At 44.7% G+C, this 21,016-nt stretch overlaps 1 protein-coding gene across 5 annotated transcripts in view; it reads right to left on the reverse strand.

The window, feature by feature from the left end:
• UACA (uveal autoantigen with coiled-coil domains and ankyrin repeats) overlaps window positions 1-21,016 on the reverse strand; it is an 89,150-nt gene that overhangs the window by 19,715 nt on the left and 48,419 nt on the right. For 4 of the 5 annotated variants that reach the window (XM_040414349.1, XM_040414348.1, XM_040414346.1 and 1 more), the window contains exon 2: window positions 3,404-3,537. In XM_040414349.1, coding sequence (XP_040270283.1) covers window positions 3,404-3,537 — 134 coding nt within the window. Of the gene's footprint in view, window positions 1-3,403; window positions 3,538-6,699; window positions 7,116-21,016 lie in introns of those variants that run through there. The other variant, XM_040414347.1, reaches the window with a different exon arrangement.

A 21,016-nucleotide genomic window follows, 5' to 3' on the forward strand; every position in this document is an offset into this window, starting at 1 on the left:
CTCCCCCGACTCCCCCATAAGCAATCATACTCGGCAGATTGCACATGTCTATCACTGGTGAAAGGTGCCCAGCAGTTACTTGTCTGCCACAGGACAGGGCATGTGAAAATCCAACTCACCCCATCCATCTTTCCTCCGGACATGTTCGGGGGTCTGAAGTAGAATTGCTGCTTCCTCATTCTCTCTTCAGAGGCTAAATGCAGCACATCTGGCTTAAAGGGGTTGTCCGGGCTTTTATTACTGATGACCTATCCTCAGGATAGGCACCCCGCGGATCACGGCTTGCGCAGTGTCCACATGCAGTCAACCTTCTCTCTTCCTGTCCACTGCGGCTTTGCCATAGACATACAGCAGCGGACAGGAAGACGGCACATGCGCACTGCGCGTGCGCCGCCTCATACTGCTGATCAGTGGGGTGCCTATCCTGAGGATAGGTCAATAGTAAAAGCCCGGACAACCCCTTTAAAGAGGACCTGTCGTCTCTCCTGACTTGTCTGTTTTAGTAACTACTTTCAATAATTCTGGAGAATCGTTTATGACTGTGTTGTACTGCTCTTCTTATTCCTGCTAGAAGTGTATGGATAAAAAGGTACAGATGGGTGTTACCAGTTGAGGGCATGTCCCTGCTAGTGTTGAACGAATTGGGTTTAGATTGCTGTATCCGAACCAGATTAGTTTGAAAACTTTGTTAACAATATAGCCTCCTTCCTACTGTAAAATGTACAAGTTCTGTGGAGGTCTTTGCGAACTTGCAGCAAATATCGCAAGACTTGCTACGATAAAACACTTTGTTTATTCGCATAAATTACACAGTGTCAAAATGCAAAGCTAAACTCGACTTCGTTCATGAGGCAGGAAGCAGAGTTCAGCTTTGGGATTTTGACACTAATTTATGTGAATAAACGAAGCGTCACGTCAGATATGCGAGACGAAGCAAGTCTTGAGATATTTTCCGCAAAGGCCTCTGCAGAGCCCATGCATTTTACGGTAGGACAGAGGCTATATTGTTAATGAAGTTTTCGAACGAATCGGATTCTGCCAGACTGTGCAGGGACACACTCCAACTGGTAACTCCCATCTGTACCTTGATCCATAAACTTGTAGAAAGAATAGAAGAATAATGGCAAAACAGTCATAAGAATAAATGGCCCAGAATTGTCATTTCATATTCTTACGGAATACAATTGATTACTAAGAGAAATGTGTCAGGACCTCTTAAAAGTCTCTTTACAAGGTCCAATTATTAGGAGTGAACTTTAGTAAGAGGAAACGCTCATGGATCAGGTGAAATCATAGTTTCTGGGCAGCAGATTGTCCCATGTACGCAGCGATCTGCTCCACCAAAACAACAAATCTGTGTGGAGATGAACAATCGCTGAAGCATGTAAATACAGTTCTCATCTCCTCTGACGAGCAAGCAATGATCAGGAACAAACTGTTCATTCCCAATAATTGCCGGAACAGTGAGCCCATGTAAAGGGGCCTTTATGTTAGGTGCTGCCACATTATGATCACCAGCACCATATACAACAATGTGGAGCATGAGTCTACCAACTGATTTTCTTTAGCTGCTGCTCATGGGTTAAATGATCAGATTTACACCTTTCTGCTGCCACTGCCAAACATTCATGTCTCCATAAATGGCCAAGACATTCACGCTAGCAAGCAAACGTTAGGAAGACAAAGAAAATATTCTTTGGCAGAACTCGATACCCTGGCAAGAAGGTAAATGTGACTTTCTATAGAATTCAGGCGAGTCCATGGATAAATAAGTGTGCCACCAGGGAGACATAGATTTATGAAACTGTCTTAAAGGGGTTCTCGGGGATTTTGATATTGATGACCTATCCTCATGATAGGTCAAATATCTGATCTGTAGGGGCCCGACTCCTGGGACCAACACCGATCAGCTGTTTGAAGAGTCCATGGCACTCTGGTGAGTGGTGCAGCCTCTTCCTAGGCCAGTGATGTCATTTACATTGGTTACATGGCCGAGGTGCAGCTCAGTTTTACTCAAGTGAATGGCGGGGAGATGCGCTACTAAGCACAGCCGCTATCTAATGTACTTTGTGAGCTGTGAGGAGGCCACGGTGCTCACCAGAGATCCAAGGACCGCCGTGGCTTCCTCAAACAGTTGATCGCCAGGGGCACTGGGAGTTGGACCCATGCTGACCTCATACTGGTGACCTATCCTGATAGGCCATCAATATGAAAATCCTAGAGAACCCCCTTAAGGAAGTCAGCCAATTACACAGCAGCTTTCAATTCATATTCTGCCTTGGTAAAATTGTGTTGTGATTGGTTAGAAGGGGCAAGAAAGACAGTTTTTAATGAAAACAGTTAAATCGCCCCTCGTCTCTCCTGCCAATGCCCCTCTCAAAAGTTCTACCACCACACTGTTCATGAATTATCTTCTCTGAGGACCAGATGTATTCACCATCCTATCGGCATTTCTGTACTAGAGGTGAATATGCCAGACCTAAAATGAGACTGTGTACAGTCTGGTCATCTCTACTTAGCATGTGTGAATTGGGCTTAAACTTTACTAGGCAGGCAGTTTTGTGGCCATCTTTGTTATGTTTGCAAAAATTACAGTGTATTTTTTCACTGTTTTGCAGTAAAGGACGTGTAATTGAGACCTTAAAGACATTGTCACATGAAAAATATTGTACAGTTTTCAAACCAGCACCTGGATCTGAAAACTTTTGTAACGGCATGTAATTAAAAATTTTGTATAGCCGCTGAGTTATTCAATAAAATGCATCTGTGTAGCGCCACCTGCTGTTTGTTGTTCTTATTTCTTTGTCCTGCTCACTGAGATGGCCGCACATGCTCAGTTTCATCCTTCAACTGCCTCCTGAGCTTTGATAGGGCGAGAGCTTCAGAAGAAAGACACGCCCCCTGAGAAAGGACACTCCCCTTGAGCTGCCAGCTTGATATAAAAGTAGCAGAACAATTGGAACAATGAATGGGGAGATCTCTGGATCCATGTGAGGTACAGGGCAGGTTCTAGCTTTGTTAGAAAGATATTGTCATGATCATTTTTTACATGAATCCTAGGACGCCCTAATGAATATCTACAACCTAAGCACTCCAGCTTCCACTGCCGTTCCCTTCTAAAAGTTTATTTCTATTTTTCCCCACACAAAGAATGTTTGCACATTACATATATTTTGAGGTAGGCCTGACCTACTCTTTTCCTTGCACATCTTTTTCCTGGTTTTCTTTTCACCAGGAAACAATTTCCAGTGCAGTCTCGTGCTTCATAAGTCTGTGCAGCATAAAAAGGCAGTTTGCTGTACAGCAGGTAGACCCCTTTGGAATAAGTAAAACTGCATCCAATGTTGGTCTCCCAGACAAAAGCTCAAACAATACTAACGACACGATTGGTAGTAGAACTTACGCTGAGCGTCCTTCCAGGTCCAGCTTACTGGGACTGACGCCCTTCTTGTTAAGAGTGTGTGAGATTTTATCGACATCTCCCCTCTCAGCCGATCTCATCAAGCGGTCATCATATTTATTCCAGTCAGCAGTTTGCTAGAAAACGGAAAGAAAATATTAGATTCAATATTATCAGACAATAAATATGTGCTATACAATAATTCTAAGAGGACAACCGAACAAACAAGTCACTGGGATGGATGGTAATGATCATTAGGCCTCAGGCACACGACCGTATGTATTTTGCAGTCCCTTCAGCAGTCACATGAGATGTTTGGCGGGACAAGACGATGATCTAATGTATATCAGGGTGTTCTAAATATAAAGCCTGCTCACTGAATTGCCTGGGCTTTTTAGGAAACCTGAAATTGCCCCAGATTTAGTTTCCAGAAGTAATTCCATTCTTATTAGAGAACTGATTTTAAGCAAGGGGTGATCAAGACACTCTAGAGATCCGTCTGTAGGGCCACTCCAGCAGCCAAGATGATTTTTTTTTTTATTTTTTTTTTTTAAGGGTACAGGCATTTTAAAGACCTCAGTAGGAAACACTTCAAAAAGTGGTAGATTTCTAAGCATAGTCACTAGGCTCTTGGAACTTTTCCCTTCACCTGGCTTTTGACATGTAAATAACTCCCATTTCATAGTCCGCTTTGTCTCCACCATCTCAAAGATGCCTGAGGAAGAGACCTGAATAGTCTTGAAAGCTTGCAATTTCTTCATCTTTTCAGTTACCAACCACTGAGGAATCTCATTTTTCATCTTCAGGGAACATAACTAGTAATCCCAAAAAGTAAAAACGAATAAACCCCCCCTCAAATACTTTCACACTAGCGTTTTTCTTTTCCGGCATAGAGTTACGTCCTAGGGGCTCAATACCGGAAAAGAACTGATCAGTAATCTGTTCAGGATGCATCAGGATGTCTTCAGTTCAGTTATTTTGACTGATCAGGCAAAAAGATAAAACCGTAGCATGCTACGGTTTTATCTCCGGCGGAAAAAACTGAAGACTTGCCTGAATGCCGGCATCCGGCATTTTTCCCCATAGCAATGTATTAGTGCATTTAAAATACTGGAATGCCGGATACGTCCTTCCGGTCTGCGCATGCGCAGATCGGTAAAAAAAGATACAAGACGGATCCAGATACGTCTGTCCGCATGACAAGCGGAGAGACGGATCAGTTCTTGCAATGCATTTGTGAGACGGATCCGGATGCGTCTCACAAATGCTTTCAGTCACACCCAGATCGGTGGATCCGACGACGGAACTGCTTGCCGGATCACACTGCCGCAAGTGTGAAAGTAGCCCAACTCTCCAAATATCAAAAGTTTGTCAGGAAGGTTAGTGGTGGACAAGAATAGTCACAATTATGTGAAGAGATGTTCACACATCTTCACTTTATATTACTGGGTATTGACAGTTTATCAATTACTTCACGTCAGATTACACAACCTCAGCTTATGTTTGTCATCACACCCAAAATCTACTTGTGGGCAAACAACTGTCAGAAGTGGTCTAGATGCTTCCAATGTAATGAATCACGTACTGAAATGGCCTTCTCCGTGTCATAACAAAAAGAAAAAAGCTCCACGAGATTGATCTGCTTCATTAAGGGTACATGCACACGGTCAGGATTCATGTGCGGAGCATCCGCACTGAAATCCGCAGGTGTTCGCAGGCAAATCTGTGCGGTCAATCCGCATCAATTCGTGCAGATTTTCCGCATGCAGATTTTACTAAGTGAATGAAGAAAATCCTGTCAGGAAAAATAAAATAAATTTACATGCTGCGGATTTTAAAATCCGCACCGCAGATCAAAATCTGTGCGGAAAAAAATCTGCATCGTGTGCACTGAGAATTTCTAATTCTCATAGAATAAAATGTACTTGACCTACAGTGCAGATTTTCCGCACGCAATCCTGATCGTGTGCATTTCTTAAAGCTCACAAAGGCCACAATACAAGCAGATTTTACAGCCACGAAGCCCAGCCAGGGTTCCGGATGATCCAAGGCTAGTCAGGAGCTCCAGGTAATGCAACCGCAATACACAATGTGTGCAATTGCTCTCCTTCTGAAGAATTCTGAAGACATGCTAAGGTAATGATTTTGGCTCAATATTAAATAAAAGAAAATCAAATGATATAAGAATATCAATCTGATCATGGCTGACAGAGAAACATGAGGCCGGCAGAACAAGAGCATATAAAAACAGAAACAAACACTTGGCAGCGCACCATCATGGCTTTAAAATAATACTAATGTACCTAAATAATGTTTAAATAATTCCAACGTACATAAAAATAAAAATAATGGATCATTCCCGTTATAAGGCTACTTTCACATCTGCGCTTTTTGCTGGATCCATCATGGATCAGCAAAAACGCTTCCACTAGCATAATACAACCAGCTGCATCCGTTATGAATGGATCCGGTTGTATTATCTCTAAAATAGCCATGGCAATGCAAATCAATGGTGCTGGATCAGTTTTCTCGGACACCAAAGAAAACTAATCCGGCGCCCATTGACTTACATTGGTTTTAGTGCCCGGATCAGTTTGCTTTTGTGCCCGAGAAAACGGATCCAGCACCATCGACTTACATTGTGTGTCATGACTGATCCGTCTTCTCCGCATCCCATGTCTAGCATGGGAACGCAATCCCACAAATATGTCACAATTACAGTTACGCTCCATACGTTTGGAACAGTCGTCCTCTGACTTTATTGACCTGCATTGCTAGCTAGTCTAAGTGGCCTTGCCCGCACAAAAAGATTGCATATTAAATTAATACAAGCTAAAGAGCTGACAATAGAAGCCAATTAACAATATGACTTTGTACTGTATATAGATAGGAGTTACCCACATGACGGTAGCATTGTGGTCCGCACCAGACCTCCCCCCCCACCATACAGGTGCATTGCTCTGCCAATAATGCCCTGGCCACAATACAATAGGAAAAGTGCCTGATTCTCTTTCAGTGGGCACATAACTGTATATATAGCTGGGGTATTGCGCTGGAATATTCCCACTATACACATTGAAGGAGACACCACTACTAATTAAAATGAAGAGACTAAAAAGGTGGTGATTAATGAGAAAAACTTCACACAATGTCTCAGTACACAACCCATTCACATCGAAGACAATACTCCCACACACAGAGTTGCTAAGTGCCCCAAGAAAGGCGCTATTCTGGTCACTGCAGACATACTACTTGGTGCTATTGTAATACGGGAAGTATCACATCTCGGACGGACTTACCTTGTGCTTGGAAGAACAGGTAAACCAGGGTGTCATCCTGGTCCTCCCAAGCTTCAAAGCAGAGTAAGCAGGTTACAAGGTGATTGCTGGGAGCCCACACTGGTGCACCGCACCGTCGGCACCTGTTCAGGTCCTGAACGCAGTATGCCAACATCCATCTGCCCTAAGGATAGGTGCCCCCCCTCCTGCCCAGAGACAGGGGAGCGCAAGCAGTCATATCCCAGTCATTTCTTGCCTGCTTCCTCGTCTCTGTGGGACTTGGAAGTTCTTTGTGATGTTAGGTCCCCCTCCTCCGCCTCAGCACTGCGCCCCTCGCTCTACTCTTGGAGGATCAGCTCTTCACACAAATAGTGGCTTCTCCTAAATCGCGCCCCTTGTAAACACGGTGTCTCTGGCCTCTGTCCCAGGGGGAGGGCTGCTCTATTTTTTGCCTTGGAGGAGGTTAACAGCTGAGATAGTGAGGAGGATCTGTACACACATGCCCTGCATTCCCATGCACTGAGCCATCCGGCCGGCCTCATAACTCAGGGCAGAGAGCATTAGAATAACAATTACAGCATTGACACCAGGCTTTGCGGTACAATGGCTAAATGTCCCTGTCACCGACTGAATGACAGCTCTTGTATGTCCCTCAACATCAGACGGATATTATATTTTAAGGGAATGTATATACTTAAAAGGAGACACTGCGTTCACACATGGCTTACCTGGCCCACTTTATACTTGGGACCCAACCACAATCAACTAATTATACAAAGTACTGGACATTTAGCACCAGATTATTGACTTTCCATGTAAGGAAAAGCTCTGGGTTGCCACTGGACTAGAGATGAGGGAATCCATTCTAAAATGTAGAAATTTAAACCAAATTTATCTAAAAGTGCAGATTCTACCAGACCAGACTTGTGTGTCAAGAGGAGAAGAGAGACAAAACTAGAGAGACTTTTCTCTCTTACAATTTAGGTCTAATTTAACAAATCAGACAAGTCCGACCAAAACGGACCAAGATTGATTTTTAAGAACTTTACTAATCTCTACATTGGCACTAAGGGTCCATTCACACGGATCCGCAAAACACCGGGTCTGCACCCCAATAGAAATACCTATTCTTGTCCACAGCTGTCCAGAAATTTCTGGGCAGTTAGCATCCCAAACCATTTCCAAGTGGGACCATGGGCAGAACTACTCTGGTTGGCCCTCATCTGCACCTGCTATAGCATTTTGGCACACAACCTGAAAAACACCTAGGTGAAACAGGTACACATTTAACAAAAATTGATAAATAGGCAGCTCACTGGATGAGACAAGCATGAGACCCACTGACCACCGGCTAACTGGACACTAACAATGACTATTAGGCTCGAGACACGAAACTCATTTTCCACCAGGCACTACTAACTCATTTTTATAAACTTTATCATCACACATCCACAGTTATGTTAAAATGGTTAAAAATGAAGCAAATGGGTTAAGGAAAAATAAAAAATGAAAGTAGTGTCCATCCCAAACTTTGTCAATAAAACCCATCAAATACAGTTCTAGCCCTGCCACCCCAAATCCACTGGATACACAAAAAGGATAACCAGCAGAATATGGAGGAAAAATTCTGGGATTTTTTTGTACCACTGCCGATTGGTGTCTCTTTTGGGGCTCCATCACTTGATGACAACAGTGAGTAGGCAGTGGAAACCTTGATGGAGCACAAGGTGGTCCTCCGGCACCATATACATATACATATATATATATATATATATATATACATACATACATATACACACACACACATACACACACACACACAGCAGATCTAGTACAATGTCATGGCTTCTGTTTTGAACAGAAGCCATGGGATCTCATGTGAACATAGACTTATATGATCAGCTTGTTCTACAGGAACATAGGTCCACGGCAGCAATGATGTCCTGCACTTCACACGACCGGCCAAACGAGAGGAAAACCTCCCCCAACATTACAGCTTTATCTTAAATAGTGTATATCTGCAAGTACCGGAAACAGTTATTCCTTCATTTCCAGAGCCCGACTGGAAAAATATCCTCCTCCAGATTTCTTGACTGCTGAGCTGAAGTGTAAATTATAAGGATGTTCTGGGAACCTTCACCAGCCACAAATCCCAATATGGAGTATGGTTAAACTAGACAGCGGCTATGCACATTGTCTTCAGCTCATGGATCTGTGCTTGGTCCCCATAATGACGTAGTTTTACAGATCTGCATATCCAATCGATTCATACCACAATGATAAGGTCCTGTGCCGGCCATTCATAAAATATCACTGTGTCCCAGTCATCACAGCAAATAGAGGAAAAAGAATTCCAAAAGTATATGGCAATGTTTTTAAAGGGGTTATCCTGGTAAAGATAACGATGACTTATCCTCAGGATAGGTCATCATCACATCAGTGGTGTCCAAGTCCCAGAACCTCCACCGATCAGCTGCTTCAGGGAGCCGGCGCGCTCACCGGAGCTCGGGTAAGCGATGCCGGATCCCAGCATCGTATAGTGGCAGTGTTTGGTACTGCAGCTCAGCCACATTGACTTGAATGGGGCTGAGCTGCAACTAGGCCATGTGACCGATGTACAGTGATGAAGAGGCCTCTAACATCTGATCAGAGGGGGTCCCGGGTGTCACACCCCCTTAAGCCTGATACTAATGCCCTATCCTGAGGACAAGTCAAATATATTTTCCTGGATAACCCCTTTGAGTTATTTTTAACACATTAAAACTTTTGAAAATCTATTCTGGACACCCCATTAATGCCCATTACAGACGAGCAAATCTAGTCATTCATCATATAGAATTATTGAGAAGTGAGAGGCCATCCTCTCTCCTCCTGCTTGATTGACAAAGCTGGACATCTTGCCTGGTCCTGTCAATCTCACGCCTGGGCCGCTGCTCCACTGTAGCGGCGTAAGCGCAGAGGCTCTGCAGATGCCATCGCAGCAGCAATTGTGTATATGCCGCTACACTTCCGCGTAGCATCACATGTACAGTCACTGCTATGGTATCAGCCTGTGAGCTTATCCCGGTACACGGAGGCAGCGGCACAGGCGCAAGATATCCGGCCCTGTCAAAGAGGAGGAGGAGGGAGCCTCTCGCCGCTCAATAGTTCTGCCTCAATCAATTCTCTCACCTCTACTGCCTATTACGTAATATACCACATTTAGAGTGCTTCCACACCCGGCGGTTTTCTGTACTTTAGCCTTTTTTGCAGTAAAAACACCACCCCACAGATGAAGGTCTAAGGCAAATATGAAATGCAGGACACACAAGTTTTTTTTTTTCTATTGGCATTTTTATCAATTAGGAGGCATTTTTTGTCTTTCCGGCTTTCCCTAAAACAAGCAGCATGCTGCGGTTCTTGGCTTTTTTTACACAAACCTTCTCTTTGGGGGGGGGGGGGGAAGACATTAAAAAATTGCTAGTGGGCTAACACATGGTTTGCTAAAATAAAAAAATAAATAAAAAAAACACCTGAAAAAAAAAAAACATAGCAAAATACATGTGACCAAAGAACATGGCATGCGGTTATTCTGGTGTATTTACAGCTCAGTGTAAAATTGTACATGTAAAGACCTCTCATTATCTTCTTAAAGAACCAGTCTGCCCTCCTCGCAGCCAAGCAGAAGGCATACACAAGGTATACCGCCATATAGTCCACATCCGACACACAACAGAAGGAGTGCGTGTCAAACTATTTTCTTTGTCCCTGAAGTGTCAATTTCTGCTCACGATATGAACCCAGGCATCATCTCATTTTTCTACTTCTGAATCTTCCTATACCCGAGCCCCAGAGACAGGCAATGGCGCATTTCACTGGCTAGATTTTAGCTTTACAAAAAGACACCAGAGAGCCCCTTTCAGGGGGCACAAAAAGAAGAAGTGAAAGGATCCAGAGACGCGCCGTGAATACCAAGCATATATAACGTACATGAATATTAATGCTCTCTTCCCCCGGGCCAATGTTTGACAATAACGTCACCTTTTTTGTCACTAAAATATTATTTCCATTCAGCAAGCGTGAGAAAAATGAAAGCTGGGAGACCGGGACGCCGCGGGTGAATGGACATTGTGCTGCGGTGGAAGTGGACAGAGCGAATACAGACGACAGGGAGGACTGCTCTGCCAATCACCATCCCCCCTCCCAAAATCTCTGCGGTGGAACAATAGGCACTACATGGTCTGATAAAAAGAAAAAATAAATAAATCAGATTAAAGAGCCAGGAAACCGCAGCAGTAATTCCCATGGCCCCAGAACAGGCTACTCCTCTGTACCGCTACACAGAAGTGAGCGTACAAAGCCAGATCCATCATGGAAACATCACGTGGAAGACATTTTGTGAAATAGTTTAAGAAACAGCACAAAGCAGGAACCGATCGATCTATAAAGCCGCAAGATGTTCACGAAACTAGCGGGTGCTGCACTTACCATCTGTCAGCTGAAGCACATGTCTGTTTGGCGACTCCATGGTGCTGATGGCGTCCAGACTGATAGATTTTACGGATACTTCAACAAACTAGTGTCAAATCCACAGACTGAACAGAACAGGTCGACAAAGTTAGACGTTTGGTAGTTACAACACTTAAAGTCAGGAGCCGAAATTCAACGCCCGATCATTTTAATCTCAAGGGAAGCAAGCTGCCAGCAGGTGTCTATCCAGCTTAGGGTGGATTTACACGTATCAATGAGCATAGATTGTCAGCAAGAAGCGTTCCTACTGCTCGTTCAGTGGAGGAGAAGCTCTGCATTTACAGGCGACCATCACCTCCACAGTATGAGAACGAGCGATGGCCGTCCTCATACAGCTGCATTGTTTCTGGGCAGCAGATCGCTGTTCAGACCACACCATCTGCTGCCCAGAAACTACAATTTAGGCGCCTGCAAGAAAGACAGGATCACCCGATGAATAAGCATTTCTCTCGTTCATCTTTTGATCTGCTGCAGCTTTACACGGGCAACGTTGGTTCCCGATAAACTGCCCGTCTAAGGGTCCATTCACACATCCGTGTGTGTTTTGTGGATCCACAAGACACAGAAACCGGCAATGTGCGTTCTGCCTTTTGCAGACCGCACATCGCCGGCACTAATAGAATATGCCTATTCTTGTCCGCTATTGCGGACAAGAATAGGACATGTTCTATTTTCTTCGGGATCGGAATTGCGGGTCCGCAATGAATAGGTCCGCAGTTTCGTTCCGCAAAGTGCGGAACGGAATTGCGGATGTGTGAATGGAACCTAAATCCACCTTTTACTCTCCTTTCCCCACAAAGGACACATGCACACTCCGCGGAGGGGAGCGTGCATGTGTACAAGGGAGGAGGATGGGAAGAATAGTTGTTGGCCACCAGGGGCGGACTGGGAACCTAAAGTGGTCCTGGAAAAAATACTAAAAGTTTTGTATTCGTGTCAAAATTGATGGAAAGCAGAGCCAGCAATACCATATTGTGGCACATTATACCACCCCAACAGAGCCAGATAGCACAGTGCATCACAAAATACATCCCGAAAAACTCCCAATGACCGGCATGAGGGCTCAGGCGACCCCCTGAGCATCGGCCCACCGGGAAATTTCCCTGTAAGGTCTATGGCCAATCCGCCCCTGTTGGCCACCAACTTATGAAGGTGTAAGGGCACATTTAATTCAGGAGGACTTTGCAATGGAAATGTGACATCAGAAAATGGCTTATTGATTAAATCACTTTTGTTAAAACCTTTTTTTATTTTTAGATTTTTCATTTTTTTTTATTCTCCATGTCAATATCTATAATTAAAAAAGTATAAAATCCTGCAATTTTCGCACAGGCAGTTAGGTCTAATAGGTCATGATTTCCTGTTCTGTACAGGTAACTTCTCAGTATCCATTATCATCACAGTTAGGATTAAAATGACAAGTAACACCTCTGTATAGATAAGACACCACAGCTTATCAGCTCCCTCCTTACCTCTGCACAGGTCACAATACATGCCTAGGAAACAGTCCCATAGAAGTCAATGGGGTCCACTCCTGACCATTGTGTCAATGGTCCATGTAGCTGCCCAGTGTGAAAACTGTTGGATTTTATATATATTATACATTTTTTATGAATTTTTTTAAGTATAGATAACAATGGAAATTTTTTTTAAAAAAGACATTCACCCCAAAAAAAAAATCCATTTTGACATTACCACAATCACTGGCCATGGTGGTGACAGATTCTCCTGCCCTCTGCACTTTGACTTTAGGAGAAGTCAGGACCAGGTATGATGACATTTTCACTGCCTGGTCCTGTCAATCAAAGTGCAGGGGGGGGGCAGTAGAGCAGAGAGAGCTGACCCTCTAGGTGTAAGGCTGGGTTCACACTTGAGCGTTTTACAGCGCGTTCAAACGCGCTGTAAAACGCTCAACACATGAAAACCAATGCTTCCCTATGGCCCTGGTTCTCACTTGAGCGTTTTACGAAAAACGCCCTACGCTCAAAAAAGTTCTTGAGCTTCTTTGGGGCGTTTTGTCCCGCGTTTGCAGCCATAGGACACTGCTGTTAATCACACAAACGCGCGTAATACGCGTGTTGACTATGGACAAAAACGAGCGACACAAACGCGCGTTAAACGCGCATATCAAATACGCTCAGGTCTGAACCCAGCCTAATGGTAACACCCCTGTTGCTCCTAAAGACTCATTTGCATATAATAAAACAGCAATGAGGACACATATGAACACGGGACCAACACAGATGCCTTCAGCTGCAAAGTGCACATGTAACAGGTCAGTCAGTGTCATAGGTACAAATCTGCTGACAGATGCCTTTAACTCCTTTGTAGGACTTAGACCCTGGCACAGTGTTCTGGCTTCTATTAAGAACAAAAGTCACTCCACAAATGTGAACAGAGCCTTATTAGTGGAGAAGAGTCTATGCATGTGTATTTTATTCTCAAACGTTAATGAACAAAAGTTAAACTTAGGAGAAATACTGGGGGGGATTCACAAGAGATGACGGCTGTAGCCTGCCAGGCAGAAGGGGCACAGGGCCCGGCACATGACTGACTTAGGGCTCAAGCACGTATTCCCCCCCCCCCCCCCCCATGTCCGTTTGGTTCGGCAAACGGGCCGCAGAATAACCGTTCACTTCAACGAGTCCGCAAAAAATATAGAACATGTCATATTCTTGTCCATTTAGAGGCATTGTTACGGTAGATCTGCAAAAGAAACGGATGCAATACAGACGTCATCCGTATATTATTATTTTTTTGCGGATCTGTGTTCTGCGGACCACAAAATACATACATCCGTGTGCATCAGCCCTTAATGGGCAACTCCTCAATTATTTTCTTAGTCTTTCTTACATAACTTCTTCCAGTATTTTTGTCCCCAACTCCTGAACATTACTTGGGCAACTAAGAAACAAAACTGTCCATCAGTACAAGAGAACCAGTCAGCTCTCCCAACGTGCGTTTCAGTAAATACTGTTCTATAATGTCCTTTGTGAATTGTACCGTACCTCTGTTATTCTCCCAAGAAATGTATAAATTGGTGTTACCATTTGCTTTCTCAAAGAGAGAGGTCTCCCTACACAGTTCGCACTGATTGGACTAGGTCAGAGCGTGCACGGACACCCCCCAAGTGGTAACATCCAGTTGTCAAATTATTTTAAATGTTCAGTAGGAATAATAGAGAACCAGCACAACACAGATTTAAGAGAACATGCTCCAAGAGATGTTAGAATATGGTGGAAATACTTATTTACTAAATCAATATGACCTCAATGACACACAACCCTCTTTTCCACACATAGGTCCCCAATAAAACTATCCTCGGTAACCAATTGGTAAGTTCTGAAGCAAAAACGCAATTTATAGAAGAAAATATATCTGATAACTCAACTGGAGTAGCAGGGTGGCTACACTTGTCTATGATGACAGCCATAGATCAGGGGCATCTTTAAAAAGACTGCCTTATAAATAAAATAACAGAGGCGCATCTGACTGACAGCCGTCCTGATTTACAGCAGACAGTCTATAACTGCCCAGCGTCACCAAATGTCTCGTCTCAGAACAGACTGGAAATATCATTTCTTTTGGGCACCTCGAAGCTCCGAATAAACTTCAAGAGCGCGGAGAGGTATAAAAAGACACTGTGTTTAAAGGTCCCACAAGGTGACACATTAGAGAGCATTACCGGGGACACACAGCAGGAATGTCCCAGGAATCTGCCCTCGCTGGAAAGCTTTTTCTGGTTTTCTGACCTCTTCCAGACAATCTAAACCCGGCTGTGCTCCAGGCCGGTGGTCTGAGGGGCTAACTGCCGGAGCAGCATGCCGAGGTCGTGAAGTGCTGTTCAATAAAATGCCAGGAGCATCATACATCAAGCCGATTTATATCAGTGGATTTATACATTATATATTTTTAAAAAATTTTGCGCGTATCACAGCCAGGGCTCGCGCACACCGGCGTATCACAGCCAGGGCTCGCGCACACCGGCGTATCACAGCCAGGGCTCGCGCACACCGGCGTATCACAGCCAGGGCTCGCGCACACCGGCGCATCACAGCCAGGGCTCGCGCACACCGGCGTATCACAGCCAGGGCTCGCGCACACCGGCGTATCACAGCCAGGGCTCGCGCACACCGGCGTATCACAGCCAGGGCTCGCGCACACCGGCGTATCACAGCCAGGGCTCGCGCACACTGGCGCATCACAGCCAGGGCTCGCGCACACCGGCGCATCACAGGCAGGGCTCGCGCACACCGGCGCATCACAGCCAGGGCTCGCGCACACCGGCGCATCACAGCCAGGGCAGAGATACCGCGCCTGTGCACTGCCTCGCTGGAGCATGCGCACTATGATGCACCGGCAAACACCACATTGCCGCTGGTATCGCGCTGTTCACAGGCGCATGCGCAGTAATTAAAGCGATGCTGTGCCAAAAATGGGCATCGCAGTGTGTATGCCCCGGCCCGGCGAGGCAAGGTGCAGGATCTAGGCCGGACCGAAGAATGACGCAAGAGTATAGGAGGGCAGGCATAGGCAGTAGCTGCGGCGGGGACACAATGAAAAAAGGCAGAGCAGCCTGGGCTCCAACACAGTGAACGTCGCCCCTGGGCCCCCCGAGTGCTCATTTGCATATGAATTAAACGTAGTTTTTCCAGCTTCTGCAAGTCTAAAGAAAATAACAAAAGGTACCATTACATTCATGTATAGGTGTGCTACAGAGCCATGTAAGCACTGTATTTGGCCATATGGAGGTGACAAACTCCCTTTAATATAAGATTTCACATGACAAACTAGGTACTTTAGCAATTTACCACCTGGTACAAAATGCTCCTGGTGTTTATTCCGTATAGTAATATGCATGTCCACCTAACAAGGTGGTCGCATATGCTCGGTTTCCTCTTTCTACTGCCACCAGCCAGATCTGCTGTAAGAAGCTGTGACAGTTACGGCTCTTTCACGTAAGCAAGTTTTCTACCTGGATGCGATGCGTCTAGTGAACGCATAGCATTCGGACCGAATCCTGACCCTTTCATTTCTGTAGATCTGTGCACATGAGCGTCGTTTTTCACGCATCATCTCTGCATTCAGGAAAAATCTATATTGTGCATTTATCACGTAGCCCTGGCCCCATAAAACTGAATGAAAGGCATCTGGATGCGATGCATTTTTCACTCATTGTTGCTGGGCGATGGAGATTGTTATTCTTCAGTTTTTTTACCACACACATAAAAAACATGCAATTCGGATGGGGAAGAGAAAAAAAAAAAAAAAACGCACACTGAACGCGATTTCAGACAAAACGGATTGAACTTGTGTGAAAACGCATTGGTTTTGTCCTGAACAGATCCTGACAATCCGTATCACTCGTGTGAAAGATACTTTACAGGGAGAGAACCCCCGAGCTCTGAACAGAGACATGTGAAGTGCCCCCAGCTCAGCAGTACGGCTCAGTCATGTGAATGTCTATGCTATGAGACCTGAAGGCAAGTAAGGCGGCTTCGTTCACATCAGCGTTCAGCCTTTCTGTTCTCCTGCTCTGGAGAGGAGACCGATGTCTAATCAGAAGTAGTGCTGAGCGAACTTGTGTTTTCAAGTTCGGGTTATCTAAGAATTCCGTTATGGATTCCGCTACCACAGACCGTAACTTATGGTCCGTGGTAGCGGAATCCATAACTCAAATCTCAGATAACCCGAACCTTGGACGCTGAACTTGAAAACAGAAGTTCGCTCATCCCTAATCAGACGGTCACAGCCATGTATATACTCTACACCTTGCTGCCACCCATGGGAGACGCACACTACAGAAGGGTGCAGCAAGCTCCGACAAGATCCCACAGTAATCAAAGCCAGGGAATAAGAACAGAAACATGGACGCCGCCGTCAATGACACATCCTCCGAGCAAGCAATACATCAAGGCAATAGACATCCTGTATACAAAAAATATAAATAAATGCAGAGGTGCAGACCAAGGTGCCAGCCACAATAACTGGCGTGGTTTTCTTGAAAGCGTGGGAAAGTGCAGATAAATGAGTTGTGCTCAGCACTACAGATATATTAAAAATGTGAGCCACCCGCCACACGCCACACCAGGCACAGAGTGCAAAACTGCAACTTGTGCCGTATCCACACCTGCATATTGGTCCTGGTTATCTGACACTCCGGCACCACAGGTGGTAGACGTAGACCTGAGGTAAAACCTGCTCAAGTTAGAATTTAGGGAGACTTCTATGTCAAAAGTCTCTGCATGGCCACACTCCTAGACGGGTTCCTACACATACAGTTTTATCTTTTTGGCGTTTTTATTTTTTATAAAACTTTTTTTATTATTTTTTTGGGGGGGGGGGGGGGGGACGTAGACAAAAATGCCATTTTGGGGGGAAAAAATAATGCAAATAATGCAAGTGAAAAAAAACTACACAAAAAACACCCTCATTTTGTTGCATGTTTCATAATTTCCTACTGATCGCTAACATCATCAAATTTTTTTAAAAAAAAATTGATATACAGTTGTGTTCAAAATAATAGCAGTCAGACATCACTAACCTGATCAATCACTGTTTTTGGTAGAAATGATACTTCTACATGGCAAATAATTTACTAGCAGGTGTAGTAGAGTAATAGAAATCCAACAGACCCAACAGTCATGACCTGAATGCTGCTGATTCTGTGTAAATTCTTTGAAAAACAGGTGGCAATTATTGCACATGCTGGTTACAGTGCATTTCTCTTTGAAATTCTGAGGCAAATGGGTGGTTCCAGACATTGTTCAGAAGAACAGCGTACCTTGATTAACAAGTTGATTGGAGAGGGGAAAACATATAAAGAAGTGCAGAAAATGATAGGCTGCTCAGCTAAGGGCTCTTTCACACTTGCGTTCTTGTCTTCCGGCATAGAGTTCCGTCGTCGGGGCTCTATGCCGGAAGAATCCTGATCAGGATTATCCTAATGCATTCTGAATGGAGAGAAATCCGTTCAGGATGCATCAGGATGTCTTCAGTTCCGGAACGGAACGTTTTTTGGCCGGAGAAAATACCGCAGCATGCTGCGCTTTTTGCTCCGGCCAAAAATCCGGAACACTTGCCGCAAGGCCGGATCCGGAATTAATGCCCATTGAAAAGCATTGATCCGGATCCGGCCTTAAGCTAAACGTCGTTTCGGCGCATTGCCGGAGCCGACATTTAGCTTTTTCAGAGTGGTTACCATGGCTGCCGGGACGCTAAAGTCCTGGCAGCCATGGTAAAGTGTAGCGGGGAGCGGGGGAGCAGTATACTTACCGTCCGTGCGGCTCCCCGGGCGCTCCAGAGTGACGTCAGGGCGCCCCAAGCGCATGGATCATGTGATCACATGGATCACGTCATCCATGCGCATGGGGCGCTCTGACGTCACTCTGGAGCGCCCCGGGAGCCGCACGGACTGTAAGTATGCTGCTCCCCCGCTCCCCACTACTACTATGGCAACCAGGACTTTAATAGCGTCCTGGGTGCCATAGTAACACTGAACGCATTTGGAAGACGGTTCCGTCTTCAAATGCTTTCAGTACACTTGCGTTTTTCCGGATCCGGCGTGTAATTCCGGCAAGTGGAGTACACGCCGGATCCGGACAACGCAAGTGTGAAAGAGGCCTAAAATGATCACAAATGCTTTAAAATGGCAACCAAAACCTGAAAGACGTGGAAGAAGGTGAAAAACTAACATTAAAATGGATAGAAGAATAGCCAAAATGGCAAGGACTCAGCCAACAATCAGCTCCAGGAAGATCAAAGAAGGTCTAAAGTTACCTGTGAGTACTGTTACAATTAGAAGACGCCTATGTGAAGCCAAGCTATCTGCAAGAAGCCCCCGCAAAGTCCTACTGTGGAAAAATAGACATGTTCTGAAGAGGTTACAATTTTCCAAAGAGCACATTGACCGGCCTAAAGAGACATTCTGTGGACTGATGAAAGTAAGATTTTTCTTTTTGGGTCTAGTGGCCGGAGACAGTTTGTCAGACGACCCCCAAACACTGAATTCAAGCCACAGTACACTGTGAAGACAGTGAAGCATGGTGGAGCAAGCATCATGATATGGGGATGTTTCTCATACTACGGTGTTGGCCCTATTTATCGCATACCAGGGATCATGGATCAGTTTGAATACATCAGAATACTTGAAGAGGTCATGCTGCCTTATGCTGAAGAGGAAATGCCCTTGAAATGAGTGTTCCAACAAGACAACGACCCCAAACACACCAGTAAACGTGCAACATCTTGGTTCCAGACCAACAAGATTGACGTTATGGAGTGGCCAGCCCAATCCCCAGATCTTAATCCAATAGAAAACTTGTGGGGCGACATAAAAAAATGCAGTTTGAGGCAAAACCAAGAAATAGAGAAGAACTGTGGAATGTAGTCCAATCATCCCGGGCTGGAATACCTGTTCACAGGGGCCACAAGTTGGTTGACTCCATGCAACACAGATGTACAGCAGTTCTCAGAAACAGCGGTTATACAACTAAATATTAGTTAAAGGGGTTCTGCACTTTGTTTAAACTGATGAGCTATCCTCTGGCTAGATCATCAGCATCTGACCGGCGGGGGTCCGACACCCGGGACCCCCGCTATCCAGAGGATAGATCAGTTAAAACAAACTGTAGAACCCCTTTAAGAGATTCAAAGGAAAGCTAAATCTTCAAACATTTTTCAGTTTATATAGTGAATGTTTGGGTTTGTAAAGAAGAATACAAACACTGGTATTATTTTGAACAGTCTAATATTCACTTTTCTTAAATTATTGTTTTTTTAGAGGGACAACACAAATTTGATTTGGAATAGAATGTGTATTGTTCCCAATGCATTTGTGTGTATGGAAATAAAAGCTATTAGAAGGATTTTGAGCTTTATTAACTTTTTTTTTTTTTTAAACACTGCAATTATTTTGAACACAACTGTTTGATAGAGATTTTATATATATATATATATCTCTATCTCTAATTTATTTTTATTTTTTTATACACACACACACACTTTGTGGCCCACTGGCATTCTCCATCAGACCTCAGATCAGACATAAGATAAATAAAACATCTCCTGTTCCGGATGGAGCTGTCATGTTGCAGATGCAGCGCTCTTCCTGCACTCACCGCTCCCTGGTCTTCTGGCGGCTCCATGCTGCACCGTGATCTGACGTTGCACAGTGTTAGGTCATAGTGCACACCTACATGCACCACGTCCTGATGCTACACGTAGTCAGGACACAGCACGGAGCCCAGAAGAAGAAAGGTGTGTACTGCCAGCAGCACTACACTCACCATCCCCTGCATACTAATGAGGGATTCCATTATGGGAACATGCCTTAGTATTCGCTTTATAAGACACACTGCCATTTTCCCCCCACTTTAGGGGAAGGTGCGCACAATACAGTAATACATTTTTACCACTGCCTGTAGTTGCAAGTTCTCTGCTTCCTTCTGATCCTCAGCTGTGTCATGTGACTGATACAGCGTCTTATGTGTGGACAGGAAGTTTCCTTATTCATTCTTATGTGATTGGCACTGAGGCTGTCAAAGAAATGAATAAAGAAACTGACTTCCTATCCACACACAAGACGCTGTGTCAGTTGGAGATCAGAGTGTTGGTCACATAACACAGCTGAGGAGCAGATACCTCACAGCTACAGTCACTGGTAAAAAATTACTTTCACAACAATTTACATCCTGTGTAGGTGTAAATTAGGTAAAATTTAGGTCAGGTATAAGTTACATCCCATGCCACCCACTCCCTTTCCCACTTATTTTTTGAAGAGTGCTAAGCACAGCGCAAAACAAGAAAAAAAAAAAAAATGCACATTTTT

Source organism: Bufo bufo, chromosome 1, assembly GCF_905171765.1.
Source record: "Bufo bufo chromosome 1, aBufBuf1.1, whole genome shotgun sequence".
NCBI classification, from domain to species: domain Eukaryota; kingdom Metazoa; phylum Chordata; class Amphibia; order Anura; family Bufonidae; genus Bufo; species Bufo bufo.